We start from the raw sequence: 24,620 nt of genomic DNA, 5'->3' as shown, positions 1-24,620 counted from the left end.
TGTGTGTGTGTGTGTGTGTGTGTGTGTGTGCTTTTTTTCTTCTTTTTTTCTTTTTTCTTTTAATTTTTTAATTGCTGAGGTGATGAGGATCAGTGTTGAAAACGCTGCAGTGGAGATCCGTTCAGGCTTCATGACGTGACAAGCCTGTACCTCCATCAGCTTCCTTTCATGATAATCTCCCGGCCGTCACTCCCTCGAGAGATACAGACACCTTGCGGTGCTTGTCGACAAACCGTTGAGCAACACTCCTTAAGATGCATCCGTAAAGTCAGTATCTGATTGTGTGGCCCCAGTCTTCCAAACTGAGCACTGATACAGTGCACTCAGCTCTGGGGGGTAGAAGCCGGTCTATGGACTGGGCTTGAACCCGCCGCGTCCTCTCCGTCGTCAGTTCGGCCGACGTTGGCCATCAGTTTCACCACCGTCGTTTCTTTTTCTTCGTCGTCGTCGTCGTCTTCTCTACTGCCTCCACAACGCTCCCACATTACAATCAGTCCTGTTTCCCATGTCATCAAATGACTCGCACCATCTCCTTGCATTTTTCTTCTTTCTTCTTCGTCTGTCCTCATCAAAGTGAAAGCCATTCTCCCCCAGCCCCGCACTCCGCGCTAATGCCTCACTTTTCCCATCACTGCCTTCACCAACACCAGATGACAACCTGCGTGAGCATCCAAAAATAGCGCACGCGGCACGAGCTCCTGACGTCACCAGATGGATGGGTGCACGCGCGCTCCCCTCGCTAAGCTTTCTGCACGAGCACTGGGTGTAGCAGCCCTCCCGGCCCCAGCCCCCCAACCCACCCCATCCCACCCCCCTCCCCGTACGGAGACGTGTGCCAAACAGAAGTAGGTCTGCCAGCCGGTTTCTCGCCTTTTGTCTGGAATCGGGGTGGTGGACTGTAGAACGGCGGTTTGGTGCGTGACGCGGATGGGATGGGGGTTCGTCTGAGATAAAAGACGTCCGCTATGACGAGGTAAGTGCAGTTGGTTGTTCAGCTCAGTTCTTGATGCATCGTGAAGAACATCAGCGCTCCTGTTAAAATAGTGCAAGTTGTCGCCGTCGTCGTGTGTGTGTGTGTGTGTGTTAGTCAGTGTCGGTAAGGACGGTCCAAGGAGAGTCTGACTTAGTTGTTGGCAAGCGTGCGCGAATCACGTGCCCGAAAATGATCGTGGAGGGCGATACCAAGTGTGTAGTGTGTCAGCATCATGTTACCGGCAACATGTTGAACCCGAAAGATGTGAGCCGGGATCCTTTGCGTCACAGAATGTCTGTAAATTGACGTCATTCAAGGTGTCAGACAAAATCATTCCGGTTTCCCAGTGAGCCCTTTTTTTTCACAGACTGTCTGTTAATTCTGCCCAGTCAGGGATTTTTCTGTTGAGTGGGGAAAAGCTGGGTGAGTAAGCTCATATGTTTTTTGTTGTTGTTCAGTGTTGAGTTTCGGTAGTATTTCGCCGCGGCTTCTGAAAGACGGGTTTCAGTGTTTATTATATCGTCAAAAAAATAGGAGTGCGGAGCGTTGAAGTGATGCATGCAGTGCCTGTGAGGTGTGTTTTCACAGTGAAGGTAAAATTACCGTGAAGAATGGCTGAAACGCACGAGCACGTTGGCTGGATAATTGTTCTCTTGGCACAGTTGAAGAAGGCATGGGTGGCCAGAATGTAAGAGAGATAACCGTGGTTTAGGAAATTGTACGTGTTTAGGAAACAGGGGTTGTTTACCTTTAACACGCAGAGGCTCTCTCTCTCTCTCTCTCTCTCTCTCTCAGAGCGGGTACATACCGCCAAATTGCCAATAAGGGTCAACGTTTTGACCATGGGCAAATATAAATAGCCACACCCACCGCTTTTCCCCTGTTGGTCAAATGGGCTGCCCTCTTTGTTCTGCTGACTGTGAAGATCAATTCCATGTACTGTTTGAATGCCCAAACTACAGTGACCTTAGGTCACGTTGAAATATTGTATGAATAATTCCAACTCATACTTGACACGAGATCAGCAATGTGCAAGTATTTTGAATGGTGGACTCGACAGTAAACTAAATCTTTCAAAGTTTCTTTTTCTGGCTTTTAAGCGAGGAGAAACATCATGAATCATGAATCACTACCAACAATTAGTTAAAGAACGAAAATGATTAATTATATTTCGCCATTGCCTTATTCAAGTGTTTGCAACGGGTCACAGGCCAATACGCAATTAAAGCATTTGTTCTTGTTCTTGTTCTCTCTCTCTCTCTCTCTCTCTCTCTCTCTCTCTCTCTCTCTCTCTCTCTCTCTCTCTCACACACACACACACACACACACACACACACACACACACACACATATATATATATATATATATATGTCCCTCCCTTACAGACACACACACACTGACATAAAATATCAACTGCACCAAAAACAAAATTGCATAAGCATTAAAATAATTCTTATTTTCTAACATAGAATTCTGTTTGGACATACTAACATGCCTACACACTTACACACGCGTACCAGAGCACTGTAACCTCACAAACACACACACACACACACACACACACACACACACACACACACACACACACACACACACACACACACACACGCCCATTAAAAATAACCAGATAGAAAAAATGACATCACATATATAAACTACATAAAATAAGGTAAACATACACACCGCGCCCTGGCGTTATCTTTTGTCTTTGAAAGTAACATTTAGCAAAACAAGATCATCTGTCTACACCCTAGACAGTCCTTTCTTCTGAATGAATTGATATGGAATCGAAAAAAAAAAACGAAAAAATAAAAGTAAGGAAAACTTCTTTCTTTCTTTTTTTTTTAATGTTTATAAATTTTATAATTTATAAAATTGTTTGCTGCTCACAATATTCTTAGTGCTATTACTACCACCTCCATTCCCATCACCACCAACACAACTACCTGCTACTCTTGCTGCTGCTATTACTTCTACAGCGTTATATTCTAACATACACAATCGCACGCTCTCTCACACACACACACGCGCGCACACACACACACACACACACACACACACACACACACACACATGCATACACACGCGCGCGCGCGTACGGCGAATACCGATCGCAATGCATGCGCGTTCGTACATCATGTGAATGAAAAACACTTGGCACGTTCACTGTTGCTGTTGGCTGTCTTGGAAGACTCGGACAGTGACACCAGTTAATTTCCCCGAAACATCACAGGTCGTAATTCATGTTGTCAGGCTGACGTTTCTTGCCGGGGAACATGCAATTGAAAAGTTGTCGGTCTTCCACTGATTTGTGCAAAACATTTGTACAGTTGTTGTTTGTTTTTGTTTTTGTGTGTGTGTTTTTTTTAATTTTGACTGTACAGTTAAATCAAACTGTGGTTTACGGAGGAATGTGGCAGAATGGTTAAGACTGCCAACGCAGTGTCCATGAGAGTCCGAGTCTGGGTTCGATTCACGTTCTCGTCTTTTCTCCGAAGTTTGAGCGCCTAGTCGTTGTCATGAGACAATAAACCGAGGTCCCGTGTGCAGCACGTACTAGGCGCACTGAAAAAAAACAAAGAACCCAAGGCAACATAAGTGTTGCCCTCTGGCAAAATTCTGTAGAAGAAATCCACTCTGATAGGCACTCAAACATGTACGCAAGTACTCGTGGCCCGACTGAGCGCGTTGGATTATGCTGCTGCCTTGCGTATAGCCGCAGATGTTGTGTAGCATGTATGCGTTTGTCCGAACGTAGACACGCATTATTGAGAAATTGAGTGAAACTGACAGCTGACGGCACAGCGGGAAAACCCGACAGTCGTTGCTCTTGTTCATTCATCACCACTGGAGCTGCTCCCAGAGTCATTAAAAAAAATTTAATCGCTTCCGAACTTACTGGTATGACCTCGAAGTTTTTTTTATTTCTAAACTGCAGCCAATTCATTGACAATAACCAGTCTGGAGCACAGTTATAGGCTTTGCTTGTTGTACTCTGACTCATATATAATACAGCTGCTTTGATGATGTTTCTGTGGAATAAAATTTGTTTAAAACTAAGTTTTTCTTGTTATTGTTTTTGTTGTCGTTGTTGTTGTTGTTTTTGGTTTTTTGGTTGTTGGTTTTTGTTTCTTTCTTTCTTTTGTTGTTGTTGTTGTTTGGTGGTTGTTTTTTGTTTGGTTGGTTGGTTGGTTGATTTTTGGAGAGTTTTTTTGTTTTGTTTTGTGTTTTTGTTTGTTTGTTTGTTTTGGGGGTGTTTTTTTTGTCGTTTGTGTGTGTGTGTGTTTGCAAAGCAGGTTCTTTCCTTTCATTCAAAAGCACAACAACAAATCTGTTGTTTTTTTTTAATGTCATTTTTACAAAGCCACGCATCACTATCCACTTGTTCGCTGTGTGGTGTGTGGCAGCTTGCTGGAGGCTGTTCGCTCGAACAGCATCCGACTGATCAGCATCTACCTGGCGGTGCCCCAGGCCCTGGCCCCCAGGGAGCTGCACCAGGCGCTCTTCCTCGCCGCAGAGCTCGGCTTCGTCGACGTCCTCCGCGCGCTGATGGGGGCGGGGGTGAAGGTGGAGGAGGCTCGCGACAGCAGCCACAACACGCCGCTCTACGTGGCGGTGTCTCACAACCAGGCGGGCGCCGCCAAGCTCCTCGCCGAACTGGGGCCCCGCACGGTGGTGGACGGGTTCAGCTCGTCGGCCAGGAACACCCCCTGTCACCTGGCGGCCCGCCTCGGGTACGAGGAGTGCCTGAGGGTGCTGCTGGAGTACGGGGCCAGCGTCAACGTGCGAGACTCCTCCGGCTGCACTCCTCTCATCCTGGCCGTGCGCTACAAGCGGTACGGGGCCCTCAAGGTGAGCAAGGGGGGTGTGTGGAAGGGGGGGATCGGAGGTCGAGGAAGGAGGAGGAATTTTGTTTAAAAAAATGTCCCGTCACACATATCGGTGATTGATGACCATTTCTTAGAGTACTCATGTACACATTTGACTATCATTGTTTAGAAGAGGAGGGAGAGTATGGGGATGAATGGTGAGTTGGGGCAAACTGGGTATATGGGGCTGGTGAAATTGGAAACAAATAATTAAACACAATTACAGATAATTACTTAATGGACTTCGTAAAAGAGAAGTCGCTAATCTAACAAGCGAAATAACTGATGATGAATGCAAGAAGTCAAAAACATCAACGTTCTCAGTCACTTGTGATGACACACTGTCATGCCGGTAAGGCTTCATCATATCTCAGTAAAAAATGACATGCTTAACTGTCACATCAGTGAAGCACACACACCTGACCCCAGAGCAATACTTAGTCTGTAATATATAATGAATTAGGTTGATTAGAGGAGGTCGATTGAAGCGGGTGGTTTTACTGCAAGTTCAGTTCAGTTTACTTACTGAAGGAGGCGTCATAGCATTGGAGGTGAGGGAGGGGTGGGTGTCGACTGACTGTGGGGGGTTGAGGGGGGTTGTGGGCGGGGGGGGTCGATTGAAGTGGTTGCTTCTACAGTCAGTTCAGTTCAGTTCAGTTACTCAAGGAGACGTCACAGTGTTGGAGGTGAGGGAGGGGGGGGGGCTGCTGTCGACTGAATAGTAGGGGGAGGTGTGGAGTGCAGTGAGGGGGGTGTCAACTGAAGTGGGTGGTTTTACTACAAGTTCAGTTCAGTTCAGTCACTGAAGGAGGCGTCAGTCACAGCGTTGGAGGTGAAGGGGTGGGGGTTGGGGTGGGGGGGGGGCGGTGTCGACTGAAGAGCAGGGGGAGGTGTGGAGGGCGGGGGGATGGGGGAGTTCAGTTACTCAAGGAGGCGTCACAGTGTTGGAGGTGGGGGGATGGGGTGAGGTGTCGACTGAAGTGGTTGGTGTTCCAGTCAGTTCAGTTCAGTTCAGTTACTCAAGGAAGCGTCACAGCGTTTGGACATATCCACGTACGCTACACCACACCTGCTAACCGGACGCCTGACCAGCAGCGTAACCCAACACGTAAAAGGTCACATACAGTAAGAAGTAAGATTTTTTTAAAAAAACTTTGTAAAAGTCGACCTGCATGGGATTGCAGAAGCAATGTATCGAGCCACAGGCTCTTCATCAGGCAAATAAAATGGTTGGTCAAAGTTTGGGTCTGGTTACAATCCTGCTGTTGTTAATATTGTATGCGTAAAGGGTCATGGTCACTCGCTTTTTTTCATTATAATTCATGGTTCAAAGTCCCGTTGCCTTTTAACGGCCATTGTGGCAATCTTCTTCTTCTTCTTCTGCGTTCGTGGGCTGTAACTCCCACGTTCACTCGTATGCACACGAGTGGGCGTTTACGTGTATGACCGTTTTTACCCCGCCATGTAGGCAGCCATACTCCGTTTTCGGGGGTGTGCATGCTGGGTATGTTCTTGTTTCCATAACCCACCGAACGCTGACATGGATTACAGGATCTTAAACGTGCGTATTTGATCTGCTTGCATATACACACGAAGGGGGTTCAGGCACTAGCAGGTCTGCACATATGTTGACCTGGGAGATCGTAAAAATCTCCACCCTTTACCCACCAGGCGCCGTCACCGTGATTCGAACCCGGGACCCTCAGATTGACAGTCCAACGCTTTAACCACTCGGCTATTGCGCCCGTCATTGTGGCAATGAAATCACTTGTTAATCGAGAGCTCGGCACAGGAGGGCAATCCTCTCCTTTCCTTCATCGTAGTGCAGAGGTTAAACTGTTGTGTGTATCATTAAAATTATGGGTTCTTGGTGACTTTGTGTATTTTACTCTGTCATCATAATTATATGTCATTGACAGCATTCTTTTCCCTCTGTCATCATAATTATATGTCATTGACGGCATTCTTTTCCCTCTGTCATCATAATTATATGTCATTGACGGCATTCTTTTCCCTCTGTCATCATAATTATATGTCACTGACAGCGTCATTTTCCCTCTGTCATCATAATTATATGTCATTGACAGTGTCATTTTCCCTCTGTCATCATAATTATATGTCATTGACAGCGTCATTTTCCCTCTGTCATCATAATTATATGTCACTGACAGCGTCATTTTCCCTCTGTCATCATAATTATGTGTCATTGACGGCGTCATTTTCCCTCTGTCACATCATAATTATATGTCATTGACGGCATTCTTTTCCCTCTGTCATCATAATTATATGTCACTGACAGCGTCATTTTCCCTCTGTCATCATAATTATATGTCATTGACAGCGTCATTTTCCCCCTGTCATCATAATTATATGTCACTGACAGCGTCATTTTCCCTCTGTCATCATAATTATATGTCATTGACAGCGTCATTTTCCCTCTGTCATCATAATTATATGTCATTGACAGCGTCATTTTCCCCCTGTCATCATAATTATATGTCACTGACAGCGTCATTTTCCCTCTGTCATCATAATTATATGTCATTGACAGCGTCATTTTCCCTCTGCCATCATAATTATATGTCACTGACAGCGTCATTTTCCCTCTGTCATCATTTCCCTCTGTCATCATAATTATATGTCATTGACGGCATTCTTTTCCCTCTGTCATCATAATTATATGTCATTGACAGCGTCATTTTCCCTCTGTCATCATAATTATATGTCATTGACAGCGTCATTTTCCCTCTGTCATCATAATTATATGTCATTGACAGCGTCATTTTCCCTCTGCCATCATAATTATATGTCACTGACAGCGTTATTTTCCCTCTGCCATCATAATTATATGTCACTGACAGCGTCATTTTCCCTCTGCCATCATAATTATATGTACTTATTAACTGCATAATTTTCCCACTTGTCATAACAGTCATATTTCTTTATTGACAGCATTACTTCACCTCTGTCATCATGATTACATGTCCTTATCAACTGCATTATTTTCCCTTTATCTTAATGATTATATGTCCTTATGGACAGTATGATATTCCCTCTGTCATAATCATATGTTTCCTTCTGACATAATCATGCACGTCCTTATTGACAGTATTATATTCCCTCTGTCATCTTTATGTCTTCATTAACTGCGTTATTTTCCCTATGTCATCATAATCATATCTCTTTGCTGACTGCATTGTGATGTACAACCTTGGCGAACTTACTTGTTCCAACACACCCATAGCGATCAGCTCATACCTTGCAAAGAAAATGTTCCATATTTTATGAGGACGTAATAAAGTCTTTAAGTCTACAGTCCGATCAGTGTGCTGACAGTCACTGCTGGAGCCATGATTAATTGCACTATGTTCTTGCCAGTGTTTTCGTAATCATAGGACCTCATTCACTGCATTGTTCTCCGTGTGCGAACACATCCATGCTGACCTGCTGATACGTGTGTGCTGACAATACTGCTGAAGCCATAATCAATGCACTATGTTGGTTTGAACAGTATTTTATTTGAATCCATGCTGAACTGCTGATACGTGCGTGCTGACAGTTGCTGCTGGAGTCTGGCTGTGACGTGAACGTGCGTGACGGGGCAGGCCGCACAGCGCTGCACTACGCCAGCCAGACGGCCACTGGTGTGTCGCTGCTGCTAGAGGCGGGGTGCGAGGTGAACGTGCGGGACAAGGACGGCAGCACGCCCCTCCTCCTGGCGGCCGCCGAGGGTCTGTCGGGGGTGGTGAAGACGCTGGCGGCCACTGGCCGCTGTGACGTCAACCTGGCCCAGACGGCCACGCAGCGCACGCCGCTCCACCTGCTGGCGTACAAGGGCCACGGGGAGTGCATCCCGGAGCTGATCGACTGCGGGGCGGACATCAACCTGAACGACTCCCAGCAGCGCTCCGCCCTGTGGTACGCCGTCTCCAACAGCCGTGTGGACGTGGTCAAGCTGCTGCTGCGCGCCAATAGCCAGGCGGACACGTTCCGCTGCCCGGAGTCCTCGCCGCGCGACGCCTGCCCCGTGCGCCTGGCCTTCTCCAAGGGGCTGGTCAAGGTCCTCAAGCTCTTCATCCTCACAGGCTACGACAGCGGCCACCTCCGCGAGTGCCTGGCGCAGCCCGAGGCGGAGCAGCTCTTCAGCCAGGCCGACCTCCACCACTGGTTACATCACGCGCGTGACGTCATGTCGCTGCGCTCCACGTGCCGGAAGTGGATCCGCCATCACCTAGGTTACCACTTCTACCACGACCTTCAGCAGCTGCCCGTGCCGCCCGCCATGAGGGACTACTTGTTCTTGAAGGAGCTGGACGATGACCACGACTGACGGGGGTGGATGGGGGGCGGGGGGCGGGGGGGGGGGTAACTAAAGAACCTGACACACTTTCTCTGGAGCCTGATGTGATATTGCTAAAAGGCACGGCACACGGCGTGATTGCCTGTGTCACTTAACATCGCTTGAAATTTTCAAGCATCTTCAACTTTGTGTGAAAACAAAGTGAAAAACGAAGCCGTTCGAACATGGGTGCTTTTTCTTGTGCATTTGGACATGCAAACGTGCATGCAAACGAACTGGTGTGTTCATGGACGAGTTATTTACTCGCGCACGCGTGTACACTCACAGACACACTTGGAAACACTGATGCGCGGATACACGCATGCACGCACGCACACACATACACGCACACGTACTCGAACTCGCACACTTGCTTAAACACTCACATACACATACACACAACATCGCATCACGTAACAAATTCATGCACATGCTTTACTTAATGATAAAATGTGATCGCACAGCGTTGACAGGAAGACAATGTGTACAGATATTTTTGTTTTATCGAGTGATTTTTTTATGTCAATAGAAAATTACCTATAACAAGCATAAATCCCGATTGATATTTGTTATTAAAACAGATCAATGATTAATTTTCTTTTGTGGTTATGTGTATGTCAGAGAATGTGTCTGCCGGGATATGAGAAAGAGAGAGAGAGAGAGAGAGATCGTAAACGTATCATTTAGATTAAATGCAAGAAGTACATAGTATGAGTATGCTGATGGTGATATCAAAAACACCTTGACCTCCTGGAAAAAAGGTGTTCAGTGGAATACCTTTCTAAAACTCATCACCCACCTGCTCTTACCTCATAGTACTGTAGTCAGGGAAATCCTTACCCCTACTTTCGCCGTGCAGTTGGTGGTAACAATAATGATAATAATAATGACAGTATTTATATAGCGCTGAATCTTGTGCAGGGACAAATCTAAGCGCTTTCACACCAGCCATTCACACGCATGCATAACTCTGAAACTGAAGACAAGGAAGAGGTAGGGGAAGGAGGCTGTCTTGTGAAGAGGTGGGTTTTAAGGCCAGACTTTAAAGAGCTGAGTGCGGAGATCTGACGAAGCGAAAGAGGAAGTTCATTCCAAATGCAAGGCCCAGAGACAGAGAAAGAACGGCGTCCAACAGTGGAGTGTTTGAACCTGGGTATGCGAAAACAGAGTGGATCCGAAGCCGAGATCGTGGAGAGCGAGACTGAGTGTAGAGGTAATCCCTTTTCTTCCTCCTGTACTCTGTGAAGAGTCATTGAGGCACCTCACTGAAAAACTGATCAGCACATTTATCCATGTTTTGTCGGTTTGAGTGTCATAAGCCTGGGGCTGTGTTAACGGGTTTCCCCCGTCCGTTCTGACATGCTGTCAGTCCATCGGTTTTGTTTTTGTCATTGTTGTTGTGTGTGTGTGTGATTGTTGTTTTGTTGTTGTTGTATGTGTGTGTGTGTGTGTGTGTGTGGTTGTTGTTTTTGTTGTTGTGTGTGTGTGGTTGTTGTTTTATTGGGGTTTTTTTATGTGTGTGTGTGTGCGTGTGTTTAGTTGTTTTTGTTGTTGTTGGGTGTGTGTGTGTGTGGTTGTTGTTTTTGTTTTTGTTGTTTTGTTGTTGTTGTTGTGTGTGGTTGTTGTTTTGTTGTTATTGTATGTGTGTGGTTGTTGTTTTTGTTGTTGTTTGTGTGTGTGTTTGTGGTTGTTTTTGTTGTTTTTATTGTTGTTGTGTGTGTGTGAGTGTGTGTGTGTGTGTGGTTGTTTTGTTGTTGTGTGGTTGTGTGTGTGTGTGGTGTTTGTTTGTTTTGGTGTTGTTGTTTTTGTTTTTTTTTGTTTTTTTGTTTTGTGTGAGTGTGTGTGTGTGGTTGTTTTTTGTTTTGTTTTGCTTGTGTGTGTGTGTGTTTTGTTTCTTTTTTGGTTTTTTGTCTTTTTTCTGTATTTCCCTCCGTCTCCCTCCCTCCCTTGGAGTATCGTTTTAGCGTGGCCATCGGATCTTGTTACGTGGCCATCGGATCTTGTTACGTGGCCATCGGATCTTGTTACGTGGCCATCCATGGGATCTTGTTACGTGGCCATCCATGGGATCTTGTTACGTGGCCATCGGATCTTGTTCCATGGCCATAGCAACGTAGCCCTCACCTCCAAACATATGTGCAGAACTGTGTTGCGTTAAAGAACTTTGCCCTGACCTCTACTGTCAGGCCGCTGTGGGGACAGAGGGCAAAGGTCTGATCCTCAGTAAATTGACCCAGGGGACGTCTTGGAATGGGACGTTTGGTACTGGGGATGACTCAAGATGATAAGATATGACAATTCAAACTCATGATTGGAGTCTTATCATTGGATAGATACACAGACAAACTTTTTGGTGATGCGACAAGCCAGGATACCGGGTCACGTAAAATGATCCACAGAAATATGAGAGCTGCACCTGGAAAAAAATATGTAGAAAAATCTACTGTAGAAACTGTTTGCCTTTCAGTAGGAGTTTCAAGACAGGGAATAGTTTTAGGTTGACACCGGTAATCACAAATGGCGAGTGTGCCCTTGTGAAAAGAAATAACTCTATGAAATAAAAATAAAAAATAAGTAGACAGACACTGCCGATGAAGGTTATTAGAACTTGTTCCAGAAGATACTTCGGAATGGATAACAAGTTAGGATTTGCACCGTTATAAATTTTAGCCACCGGAGCGAGACGAAGCATAACAAAAAGAAAAAAAAGGAGGGGGGGGGGAGAACAAAATGGGGGGGGGGGGGTGAGCGGAATGCACGTGAAATACGTGAAGCAGCCTAAAGGCGTTGACACGTAGGTTGTGAGTTTTGCTCACATCCTCGCTGTCGGTTTGAAGCAGCAGTTGTGTGTCCAGTTTTGTCCAAGGCAGGCAGCCTTTTGACAACGTTTTCTTCTTTTTTTTCTTCTTTTTTTGTTGTTGTATTCCTGTCAACGCAACGTGATCGCAGCATTTCTTACAGTGGGATGAAGTTTTAAGGATCTCTGCTGCGATAAACCTGGTGGGACTTCCTTCTTTGTTCGTGGGCTGCAACACCCACCTTCACTCGTAAGTACACGTGTGGGCTTTTATGTGTATGACCGTTTTTACCCCGCCATACAGGCAGCCATACTCCGTTTCGGGGGTGTGCATGTTGGGTATGTTCTTGTTTCCATAACCCACCGAACGCTGACATTGATTACGGGATCTTTAACGTGCGTATTTCACCTTCTGCTTATACACACGAAGGGAGTTCAGGCACAAGCAGATCTGCACATATGTTGACCTGGAAGATCGTAAAAATCTCCACCCTTTACCCATCAGGCGCCGTTACCGAGATTCGAAACCGGGACCCTCAGATTGAAAGTCCAACGCTTTAACCACTCGGCTATTGCGCCCGTCTTGTGGGACTTAATTCTTGCGATTCCTGTAAATGCCTGATGATAGTTCCAGCAACTACAGACCACCCCCCACATCCCCCTCCCCCTGGAATTCCAGATGGACCTCATGCCCGGACAGACACCCAGGGGAACTCGTTCCCTGGAACAACGGGTGGCCAGTGGTTCGTCAAACACACCACTGGTCCTGGTGAACTGCTGACAGGTGGTGCCGTCACTTCCAACAAGAGGAGACTACAATGTAGTAGACAGAAGAACTTTCAATAACAGCAAAGGCTTTGTCATTCCATTCTGTAGGACAGACCAGCTAAAGAACTCATTCTTTGTAAAAAAAAAAAAAATTAAAAAAATAGCGGAATGGGATCTGCTGGAGGACGGAATTGTGAGCGCAGGGACGACCGCAGCATTCAAGGCGGCCATCAAAAGACCCATGCCACGGACTGTTTCCCATCAGTACCAGTAGTTTTTTGGGGGGGGGACGGTCTTGCTGAGAAAAGGCGAGGTGGGCGCAATTTAAACAAGAGAGGCAAGGCCTTCAAGACTCACTTGTGATAAATTACGTGCCCTAGCATTAATTACAGAGTAATTTCCCTTTTTTACTATCTGCACCGAAACGTTTGCAAAATAAATGAAAATTCCATGCTTAGCAAAAGAAGTTCCTGTTTGAACAAAAAATGATAATAATGACTCCTCTAGTTGTTGTCAGAATAAGAGGTCAAAGTGCCAAGTTTAGAGAATACAAAAAATATAAATATAACAGTAAATGCAGTTTGCATATAATTAGGCTTCTTTTTTTATTTTTTGTGCCCATCCCAGAGGTGCAATATTGTTAACAAGATGACTGGAAAGAACTGAATTTTTCCTATTTTTATGCCAAATGTGGTGTCAACTGACAAAGTATTTGCAGAGAAAATATCAATGTTAAAGTTTACCACGGACACACACACACACATACACACACAACCGAACACCGGGTTAAAACATACTCACTTTGTTTACACAAGTGAGTCAAAAACAAATCAAAAAGCAGAAAGGTTGGGCCTGGGGGTGGGGTGGTGAAGTTCACCTCGTTGAATCATAGGCAGGCCACCAGTCTGAGTTGAAACACCAGGTGGGATGGAAGAAGTGTGTGTGGGGGGGGGGGGGAGTGGGGGTGAGAGCGGGGTGACGGTTTTTATCCATTACAACGTCAAATCAAATTTAGCACACAAAGGAGAATGAAGATAAATCAAGCAACGAAACCACCCGACACACTTATGAAACACCACATTCCACTCTCTCTCTCTCTCTCTCTCTCTCTCTCTCTCTCACACACACACACTCCTTCGTTTAAAACAAAGTTTTAACTTAGTTAATAACATAGTAATATCATACTCTACATGTCTTCGCCTCTACTATTTTATTGGCCTTTACGGTAATCGAGGGGGGAAGAAATGTGAAGTATATATTACAATGTTATTAACCAATATATTTACAACTATTTCTGTCTTCGAAACGAAACTGCATGAGTGGAAAGAGTGCAGGAGGAAAAATGTGGATATTGCTAGCGCGCGCGCACACACACACACACACACACACACACATTGTCTCAGTATTTGACTTTCATCACAAGGGATGATAATGAAATAACTCTCCACTCCATCTCTACCCCTCTTGTACCCCAATGGGCCCCGGCTCTGCCTCTTGCAGTGCAGCTGGGTGTTTGGTTTTGGAGGGGGCAGGGGGGGGGGTATTTTCATTTTTTGTTTGTTGATGTTTTTTTTTAGTCTGTGTGTTGTTTATAAATGAATGCGTTATGTGTACTGTTCACCGTCACAATGTCGACGATTCTGACAGCGTTCTTGAACGTATGTGTACGTGAGAGAGACAGACAGACGACATTCGTTTCTCCTGTCGAAATTTGGGGGGTGGTGGTGGATGTTGGTTGTGACTATCCGCAAGTTGTGGTACTGGAAACCCGTGGCTGTTTTTATTTTGACCACCACTGTTGACAGTTGATTCTGTGTGAAGCGAAAATACTTGGTAGCTGTGACATGTCCTGGTGCCTTCAGAATAAGCCTGTTGAGAAAAAAAACATAAGTATGTTTTAAATGTTGTTGCTGTTGCTGTTTTTAAGTTGGACTTTATTTTGGAATTGGAATGGACACCCGTCCTGAGCAAAGAAATTACCCCCGTTACGCACAGCGGGTGCCCAATTCAGTTTCAGATGAAAGTTTTTACACCCCCGAAAACGGAGTATGGCTGCATACATGGCGGGGTAAAAACGGTCATACACGTAAAAGCCCACTCGTGTATATACCAGTGAACGTGGGAGTTGCAGCCCATGAACGAAGAAGAAAGTTTCTTCTTTTTTTTTTTCTTTCTTTTTTTCTTTTTTTTCATTCTCAACTAGTCATCTTTCAAAACCCCTCGTGGTAATGCCGAGGGCTCTTTCAGTTTTAACTGATGTCCCTCCCTCCCACCACCCACCCCCAAGTGGAAATTCTGTTCTATAACTTTCCTCTTGTCTTTCTCTCTGTTCCTGGCCTTTTCCTTTTCATTCTGTCGCCTCTCCTAAATTTTCTGCTTTTATGGTGCATTCACCTTTTTTTTTTCTTTTTCTAGTGAGACCAATAATTTGTCTTTTACTGAACTTAATGATTGGGCATTCTTTCTGGGGGGTTTTCGCCAGGTATGTGTGAGGTGCACTTGGCATTTTGTTTTGTTTTGCAATCGTTTGGCTGTTACTATGTATAGTTTGGTGTATTAGATATAATCATGCTATGTTTTGTATTGTTTGGGGGTTTTTTGTTTGTTTCTTTCTTTCTTTTTTTTATACAGATAAAAATTGACGGAATGGTCAGTTGTGTATCATAGGTTTATGTGCAGGGATGTGATTGTACTTGTAACTAACATGAATTTTCTTTAGCAGTTGTGGTTCCTTTGTTTTGATGTTCTTTGGGATTGATGGATAATTTTTCAACCCAACCCCAGTGTGATCAGTCGGCTAGGCTTTAACTATGGGTGATATCTTTCTAAAATACATTTATAAGTTTTGACAAACGACAAATCATTTTGAAATACGCTTACAATTGTTTGCAGAGCAAGCAGCCAGAATACGGATGACGAAGGAAAGCGGTCAGATGGACATGGGGCCAACAGAATAGGACAGCCCAGAAACTCGAGTCCGCTGGAGGAGTGCTGTTGAGGCCCTGTGCTCCTCGAGGACTGAGGCTAAAAGAATAATCTGTATGTATAAAGATATTTTGCAATTAGTGTTGACATTTGGCTCAGATGTGTTCACACATGCCACTGACAGATAGGAAAGGGGACAGACGATTTTTTGGACATACAGTATTGCTGTGGCCGGCTCCCGAACAGCTGATAAGATACATTTCCGTTGTGTGCTCCCAATCTCTATTCGAAAAAAATAAAGAAAAAGTATAAAACGTGTTAAAATCATCATGCTTACAAGACACTTTAACGACCAGATCATGTGTAAATTAACTGTGCATTAAGCTATATTCAGTAGTAGTAGTATTATTGGGGTTTTTTTTAGTAAAATCTATAAATAAAATCTATTCATGGAAATGTGTACAAGAATGTGAAACGCACTGCCGTCTCCTTAAAAACAATCGACAGGGGAGAAAGGATTGAGCTTTGGATACAAACATTGAGGGATGAATATGGTAGCATTGCTGTGACCGGCTTAACAAACGGTAGAGATTAAAAACATGAAATCAAATCAAATTACGGTGCTTTGAGCCTCGCCGACCACTAAGACCATCTCAAGACAATCACCACGTTAGAATCTACTTCAAGGGTAAAATGGAAGTAGACAAAAGTAAAATGAAAACTAACAACCGCTTCAATCATTTCACTCAAAACGTTTAGAAAAATCTCCCACAATTTAAAACATACAAATCCGATTTAAAATGTTCAATTCTTTCAAGAAGTCCATTGGCGCCCACGGAGGATCACGGAACAGTCTTCAAAGAATCTGCCGTGTAATGCCTGTGTCCGTCATGCAGATCCCTGCAGTCAATGGGGGTGTGATCAAGGAAAAGACCTTTGCCACAATCGCTTTGTTGTTTGTTCAACATAAAGTCAATCCAAAAGATTACGGCAATTCCCAAAGCAGTGTTGAAGCAGATTTCACAAAGGCATGTACACCTGACAGTATTCCACCTAAGCCTTCTATGTGCGGCACGCTCTTGAATGCACTCTCCCAATTTGTCACTTTTCTTTTTATACTGGTAGTGATTTTTATTTTCCATTGCACCAGCGCTAACGCGAATCTGAATGTGTACCGACGTGATTGCTATTTGCTCCAAAGACCTTGGACCGGAAGTGACTATAGCATACATATTGCGAGTGGGAGTGTAATGTTTAGTTTCAGTTAAGCAGACATGAGGGAAACTATAATGAATGGGGGGGGAAATATTTTACAATCAACAGCGATATCTTCTCCGTGCGATTTTCATATTTAGCTTTTTATCTTATTCGTTCTTATATATTTAAAATGTGAAATATGTGCAAAAAACATAAGTTACTACTTGGAAAAGCATTCAACAGAGACTGGCATACATATGCGTGTAGGTAAGCAGCACTATGTGTTCCCCATCCCCCTCCTTCCGTCAACTCACTCCAGCCGTACGTTTTGCGATAATGCTTTGTTTTGACATGTCATATTGATGGCGTGACATTTCGGTGAGCACTCGAGGCATTGACATCTCTTGAGTGTTGCACTTTCCTTTGAACAGTCAGGTTGCCATGGTGCACTTGCACAACAGAAGTAGTTCATTGCTGCCAGTGACGGTGGTAGTTGCTTCCAGTATGTATGAATCCATTATCTCAAGCGCGGAAATGTCAGTGTTTCTGCAGTCTGCCAGATCCTTCACTATGCACGTTTGTGTTGTTGTTTTTCGGAAGCTTCGTAGTCAATTGGGCGTCTTTCTTGACAGCGAGAGTCCAGGGTTCCATTCCATGAAGTACCGGCATTCATTTTTAAATCATCGCCCTCCGCCATGACGGTGTTGCGGTCTGGTTGTTAGTCTTTCGGACCAGACGATAAACAGTTTCCGTGCGCAGCATGCACTGGCGCAAATAAAAGAACCCATGGTGGCAAAGTTACCTCAGGCAAAATTATGTAGAACAGGAGGCCTTTTTGGTTCACGTGTCATTTCCGTTGATTTAAAAACTACAATAACGAAACCGAAAATGTATGGAGATGAGGGGAGGGGGCGTTCTAATACTTGCATTTATATCAGTATTGGTCTGTCGACCCAAATAATCCTCACGCTCCCCATTTGAAAAGAGTGTTTGTCACAAAAACCGAAAGTTGTGTGCTGGAAACAAAATAAATCTATGTGGTATCTAGCAGCTCACGTCGATCGACATTTTATTGTTTTACGATCATAATACACGTGTATCTAAGTTTTCAGACTTAACCTGTCTTCATCACGACTTTGCAGTTTCGATAAAGCGTAAACAAAATCGCCAGCTATATGGTTCCAGCGTAATACACGTTATTCACTCTGTACAAGCCCAGTTCTTGTGTCAAAATTGTGGTCGGCGGATCGGACGCCTTATTCCATAGAGTATAGATCAAATATTTTCAAATTTCCCACGTTCTCTTAACTTTCCGGCTTCCGTATAATTCGTAACTAACACTCCACAAAAAGAAAAACGATTTTCGGTTATCTCTTATTTTAGTTTTTTGTTGTTTTTTGTAATGTAATTACTGCTTTACCAAATAATCAACAAGCTTTAATATTTTTTCAAAAATTATATCAGAGGGAGAGAGTTGCAACAGTCAACTCTTTCTTAAAGGATAACTTTCTCGAACTGAACGTGGAGAAAACAAAAGAACTCATTTTAGGCAGTGAAAGGGACACACACACACACACACACACACACACACACACACACACACACACACACACACAATCCAGTCATAATAGATCAGAAACAAGTGGAAATAGTGGACAGTTTTAAATATCTAGGGACCATAGTTGATCACAATCTCACATTCAGTGAACATGTTGATGCCACTGCAAAGAAAGCGCACCAGAGACTTTTTACTGCGAAAATTAAGAAGTTTTAATGTTAGTCCACATATACTTGAGCTGGTGTACAGAAGTCTGATAGAAAGTGTCATGGCTTTCAGTATTGTGACCTGGTTTGGTAATCTGACTCTCAAGTTAAAGACAAAATTAGGACGAGTTGTAAACCTGGCCAGCAAAATCATAACCAAGCCCCAGTAACAACTGAACACCCTATACCAATCCACTCTTAGCAGAAAAGCACTCCAAATTTTTAATGATTCCACTCATCAACTTTACTCAGTCTTTCAGAAATATCCTTCTGGTAAACGATGTAAAATCCCTTTTGCAAAGAAGAATATGTACAAAAAATTATTTGCCCCCTCTGCAGTTGCTGTGATAAATAATTCGCTCAAATAATGTTTTTATTCAATTGCCTGTGATTTGTTTCTTGTTATGATGACAGTTGTCTTTCTTCCCTATATGTATGCATGCATGCATGTGTAAAGAAAGAAGTGAGGGAAGGAGGAGGGTTATAGGGGAAAAGAAGGTTTGTGTGTGTGTGTGTGCGCGCGCGCGCGCGCTCAGTGTTATTGTTTTGCCGCAGAGAGGTGTGAAAAGGGTTTTACATGCTTGTGGTTTTGGTGGCGGTTTTGACCTTTCAACTGTGATTTCATGTCTTAAAGTTAAATTTGTCTTAATTTTCTTTTCATATGATGATTGATGTCTGCATAGCTGTAAGGGAAGTGTGTATGAGTTATCTATCTTCATTTCATTTATGTCTTAAATGTTATAATTATATCACTGAATATTTTTTCTTTTATATCACTGAAATGTTTCACTTTATCTTAAAATTGTTTTCTTACCTGAGTGTTTTCTTTTTATATTATATTTCATATGTACGTTGTGATCAAGGAAGGGTGCGCCAGTTGCTCATTCGTTTTTCGTTTTTATTTGTCGGTGAGCCTCAGTTTGGTTTTTTTAAATGTTGTAATTATCTTACCGAATATTCTCCTTTTTATAATGATTGAAACGTACAGAGTTGACTTCATCAAGATTCTGCGCCTTATAATTATTATTATTAGTAGTAGTAGTATTTTTTATGTATTTATCTTCTTCTTTTTTTTCTCAAGGCCTGGCTAAGCGCGTTGGGTTACCGGCTGCTGGTCAGGCATCTGCTTGGCAGATGTGGTGTTGCGTATATGGATTTGACTGAACGCAGCGGCCGCAGCGGAGAGAGAGAAAACACACACAAAAAAGAAAAGATTAAGTAAGACAATGAACAAACAATCAGCCCTCACTCAGGCAATCAATTCTTTCAAAACATATTCATATTGAAAATAAGATTTGACCAACAAATGAAACCAAAATGAAATAAAACATTTTATAAATGATATACCAAATTGTACAGGGCCACAATGTTTACGTCTGTGACAAATCATATTCAGGTACATGAGCAAACAATTCAAGTATTCATTTATGACACAGTTGTGTTCTCATTTGAATATACATGTATGTGTGAGGTGGCAGTTACAATCAGAATTCAGCTAATATAGTTTTAATGAATCTAACTAATTTGAACAAAACATCTTTCTTTTTAGAGCACATCAACGTTTGATACTTTAAGGCATTTGGGCGTACATAGAAGGGTTTTAAGAATTTTTTCCGACTTTCATCAAACATTGGGCACAAAAAGCTGATAATGATGTTCATCTCCAAGTTCGTTACAATCGCACTTGATACACTTTCTTTCATTTCGTTCAGTTCTTTAGAATCGCCCTTTTTGAATTGGTAGCTTGTGGTTCAAAAGTCTAAATTTTAACTGAAACCGAGCATTTTTTTTCGATTTGAAACCTATTCTTATACATACGGTAATTGTAGAATAATTCGTTCTGATTAATTTCTGTATACCATTTTTTGTGTGAATTGATCTTGAATCCTTTGCCACAAACCTATGTGGGGAATATCGTGCAACGTGCCACTGATTTATCCAGAGGCCACTAAACCAGCGTCCAAGTATGTGAAAGAGTACCCAGCCTTTTCTTTTTAACTTTTGCATAAAATAGTCTAGTACATATTACTTCTTTTTCTTTTTTTTACAGAGTCTGGGTACGGAACGAAAAATTCAACATTCGTTGTTTTGCTTGGACTTGTAATGGGAGCTGACCAAATTCACCAAAAATCATTTGCGAAGGAGTGGATATATTTAGCTTATGTATTATTTTATAGAATCGCAACTGCAATTTTGTAGCAAGATCACACATTTGTGGATACCACACTTCCGATCCATATAAAAGAATAGGAACTACAATGCGATCAAAAAGACCAACCTGAATATCAAGAGGCAACATAAGTTTCTTCATTTTTATAAGAAGAGAAAACAGAGCTCTAGACGCCCAAGTAAATAAATATTTTTGTGCAGGTTTCTCAAGGTCACCAACACCCGCGCGCGCTCGAGTGTGTGTACAAGGAGTGTCACTGTGCGCTGTGGTGTTATGACGTGATGCGCGTGGGTTTGATAAATGAGAGGTCGGATGTCGCGTTTCGGGGGCTGTCGTTTTGACGTCGGTTTGACATCTGTGTCATTGTCAACTGACTGTGTGTGTGTGTGCGTAGAATGAGTGTGTGTTTGCGTGTGCGTGAAGGTGAGCGCGCGTGTGCACGCACGTTTCTGGATGTAGTATGAAGTGCACTTTGCCTGCATAGTATGTGCGCGTGTAAGTGTGTGTGTGATTATGCTTCACCATATTCTCTGCAGGCTTCATCAGGTAACAAAGGTTCGTCAGTCTGTTCGAATATGAATTTGGCTTTGCGTGGATGGAACAGGGTATTGGTAGTGGCAATGGCTTTTTGTCTCTTTTTTTAGCCAAAGGCTTGTTGATTGTAGATGGAAAACCTGATGTGGTCACATTTGTACTAGTAATGGATTTATTTGTACGGAACATTCTGTAATGTACCTGATTTTAAAACCTTATCTGTTGCTACACACAGACAGGCATTTGAAACGTTTTACGAGATTTGGATCTGGTAAATCAGAATTGACAGTGCATAATTTTTGATACTGAAGTTTTGGTGCAAATGATTTGATCTGCCCTTTATGTTATGAAACCAAAGAAAACAGCGCTTTTTGTTCTTCAAAATGTCAAATGTTTTTAAAACCTAACCACTACAAACATCCCTCTCTATTTAATGACGTCAGTCAAGCAATATCAATGATGTACAAAATTTTCCAGTGTTTTTATTCAAGGAATTCAAATGAAGAGAAAATAGTTACTTCGTAAATCAGGTATAATGTACTTTTTATTTTCTACATCTATGCTTATCTGTTTGTGTATTTTCATTGTCGTATTATGTTTACGTATACCCTTTCACTCTGGGCTGTGGCCTGATTGTGAATAAACTATTTAAATTCACCATTACAAAGATAATCTGACAAAAAATGCTTTCTGAAAAAAAACACCACAAAAAATATGTTTAGTGTCAATAGACCAGCAAGGCAGAAAATAAGAGACGACAGAAGAGGGGAAAGCCAGGGGGGGAAAAAGTGTGATTGAAAAGAGAAAATTTGTAGTTCAGAATCTCCAGGAAGTGGGGATACCAAAGAGCCCCTGGCATCCCCATGGGGGGAATATGCCGAGTTTCACTGACGCAAGTCAAATTGTTGTCTGAGAGATAAACAGGAATGTTCAACCCATTGCTCCTTGTGCAGGCTTGACTGTCTATAGGCTTGAGTGTATTACATGTTTGTGCAAGAAATAAAAAAAAAAAGCTGGACTGAAAATAACCCAGAATTGGTTGAGGCCTGAATGGAACAGATCCCCCCAGTTTTCACTGGACAGTTTTTGAATTCTTGACATGTGTACAAGCATACACATGCTTGTCTGTCAGGTTGCATGCATAGTTGCAGATGCACAATTGAATGAGTTCCCCCCAGAGTGTGCAGATGCAGACAGTGGTCCTTGTCAGAATGCCAAAGTTCCCAGGGTAGGGACATGGTACCACCAAATTATTATGGTGGTAAATGTCACAAAGTGACACACACACACGCAAGCAAAAGAAAGAAATAGACAAACAACCTTGTAGTTCACTGATATTGTCAAATCATGCTTTGCTAGCAACAACCTTTTTTTCTTTTCTTTTTTTTTTTTTTTGTACATTTACAGAAAATAATTGACAAATTAGTCAATGAATGAAATACTAAACAAATACTAAACCAGAACAGGAATTATTTCAAATGATCAAGGAAAATCCAATATTTGTAAAACATCAACAAGTAAACATGACAATCACAAGCATATTTTTAAAAGTGCATTTTTTAAAGTCTCAGAAGGAAAAAAAAAAACATTAGCACTGTCATCACAAAAGCTTGTTTTAATATTAGTTTGATCCAGAAAAATTAAAAACCACAGTCAGTTCTACTGTTTGTATTGGCACCTTAGAGATATTATTCCTCTGTGACTGACTTGCACATACCAGATACTTATCATGTCTCCATGTACAAATGTACAAACATTCCCATGAATCACAATTACTATGGCACAATCCATTTCTGTGTAGAAAATCAACAAGTCTGGGGGAGGGGAAAAGTAGGGGTGGGGGGTCATTACACTCTCCTTTTTGTGATTTTCACCTGTACAAAAGTAAAGTGACTTCAAATGATTAGATCATTATTAATCATTTCACACCATCTCTTCGCTTTTTGACCAAGCACTGTTTTCATATCTCTGTTTCATAATAAACAAACAAAAAAAATAATAATTCTGATCATAGATTGTTTTTATATCTAATGTAATGAACCCTGATGTCTTCAGAAGTATAAATATAAACAGAAACAATCAATCCTTACAGTGTACATATAGCAAAATACAAGAACTACTGGTATGTACACCATGACCTGAAACTTCTCATCTCACACATCCACTCTCTCTCTCTCTCTCTCTCTCTCACACACACACAAACACACAGCTGGCAAAACTACAAAGAAAATCACTGAATAAAATAATTAGAGGACAGGGAAATCTACAAGTCTGTAACGAAGCTAAGCATGGTGCAAATAGAGAAATGCCAGCAAATCCCATGACAACAAAACCTCAGTAGACAAAAAAAGTGCACTAACCATATGAATTTCAGTAAAAGAAGTTTTTGAAAGCATTTTGAGATGCAAATAAAGTTCAGGATAAGGTACACAGCTTTGAAGAACACATGATAGAGTTTGTAATTCTTCCTTTATTAGATAACCTATAGAGAAAGCGAAATAGGAAAGTTGAACATGAAAAACAGAAAATGTTCGTCCTGCTGTATGATTCTGATCTTTCTGAAATCTCAGCAGGAGAAAAAAAAATTGTGTGCATCTAACAAGAAGTGAATGGTAGCAAGTAGTTCAGTCCACACAGCACAAAAGAACACAGAATTTTTGTGACATCCCTGGCAGAAAAGATGCTGGACAGAAAATAAGCTGGATAGAGGTGATCCTGTGTCACTGGAGGAAACGAGTTTGAAAGATTGAAAAAATTAACACATGACAGAGTATTCATGAACTTGATTGAGGAGACAAACTATATATTTGGCGAAAGTTTGAGAAACTCTCCCTCAAAACATCACACAATTTGCATACTTTCCAGATGAGATGTTTCATGGAAGAGTGTAAGTACCCCCATAAAAAAAAAATAAAAAAAAAAACAACAGATGGTCACGTCTTTGTGCAAGCCCAATACCATTCTTCTTTCTTTGTCATTATGTAAATACACAAGCACACACACACACACACTTGTATTACCAACCACAATCACATCACCATCCACAACCACACACAACAACATACCTTTACCTGCAAACTTAAGTAGAATCTTTCATGCCCTTCATACTGGGAATAACCAACAATTTCAAGGTCTTAATACTTCCAGTACTGTGTAAAGTTCCAGTATTGTGTAACTGTCTATAATTATAAAAGTCAAAGTTATATCACCACCTTCATCTGCAAGGAAATAATGTAAATGGTGCAAAATCTAAATAATAATAAGTGATCAAGCATGGCACAGT

General features: G+C 42.5%; 1 protein-coding gene across 2 annotated transcripts; it reads left to right on the top strand.

The window, feature by feature from the left end:
• The first annotated feature begins 815 nt into the window (after positions 1-815).
• On the top strand, positions 816-9,775 carry LOC143282976 (ankyrin repeat domain-containing protein 55-like). Of its 2 annotated transcripts, none has more exons than XM_076588908.1 (3): positions 816-973; positions 4,382-4,826; positions 8,403-9,775. In XM_076588908.1, the coding sequence occupies exons 1-3, from the start codon at positions 966-968 to the stop codon at positions 9,171-9,173; spliced, it is 1,224 nt and encodes a 407-aa protein (XP_076445023.1). In that variant the 5' UTR covers positions 816-965; the 3' UTR covers positions 9,174-9,775. The 2 variants fall into 2 exon arrangements, with proteins under 2 accessions (XP_076445023.1, XP_076445021.1); XM_076588906.1 differs by lacking the exon at positions 816-973 and adding an exon at positions 1,550-1,661.
• The last annotated feature ends 14,845 nt before the right edge of the window (positions 9,776-24,620 follow it).

The sequence above is a fragment of the Babylonia areolata genome, chromosome 6, assembly GCF_041734735.1.
Source record: "Babylonia areolata isolate BAREFJ2019XMU chromosome 6, ASM4173473v1, whole genome shotgun sequence".
Classification (NCBI taxonomy): Eukaryota; Metazoa; Mollusca; class Gastropoda; order Neogastropoda; family Buccinidae; genus Babylonia; species Babylonia areolata.
The sequence above is the reverse complement of the archived record's forward strand: the minus strand, read 5'-3'. Positions and strand labels throughout refer to the sequence as shown.

Bases quoted from the DNA above. Each gene is read 5' to 3' on its own strand.
- LOC143282976 (XM_076588906.1), top strand. From the start codon at position 1,585: ATGGCTGAAACGCACGAGCACGTTGGCTGGATAATTGTTCTCTTGGCA. The intron at 1,662-4,381 runs GTAAGAGAGATA...GGTGTGTGGCAG, and splicing joins AAGGCATGGGTGGCCAGAAT to CTTGCTGGAGGCTGTTCGCT. The intron at 4,827-8,402 runs GTGAGCAAGGGG...GCGTGCTGACAG, and splicing joins AGCGGTACGGGGCCCTCAAG to TTGCTGCTGGAGTCTGGCTG.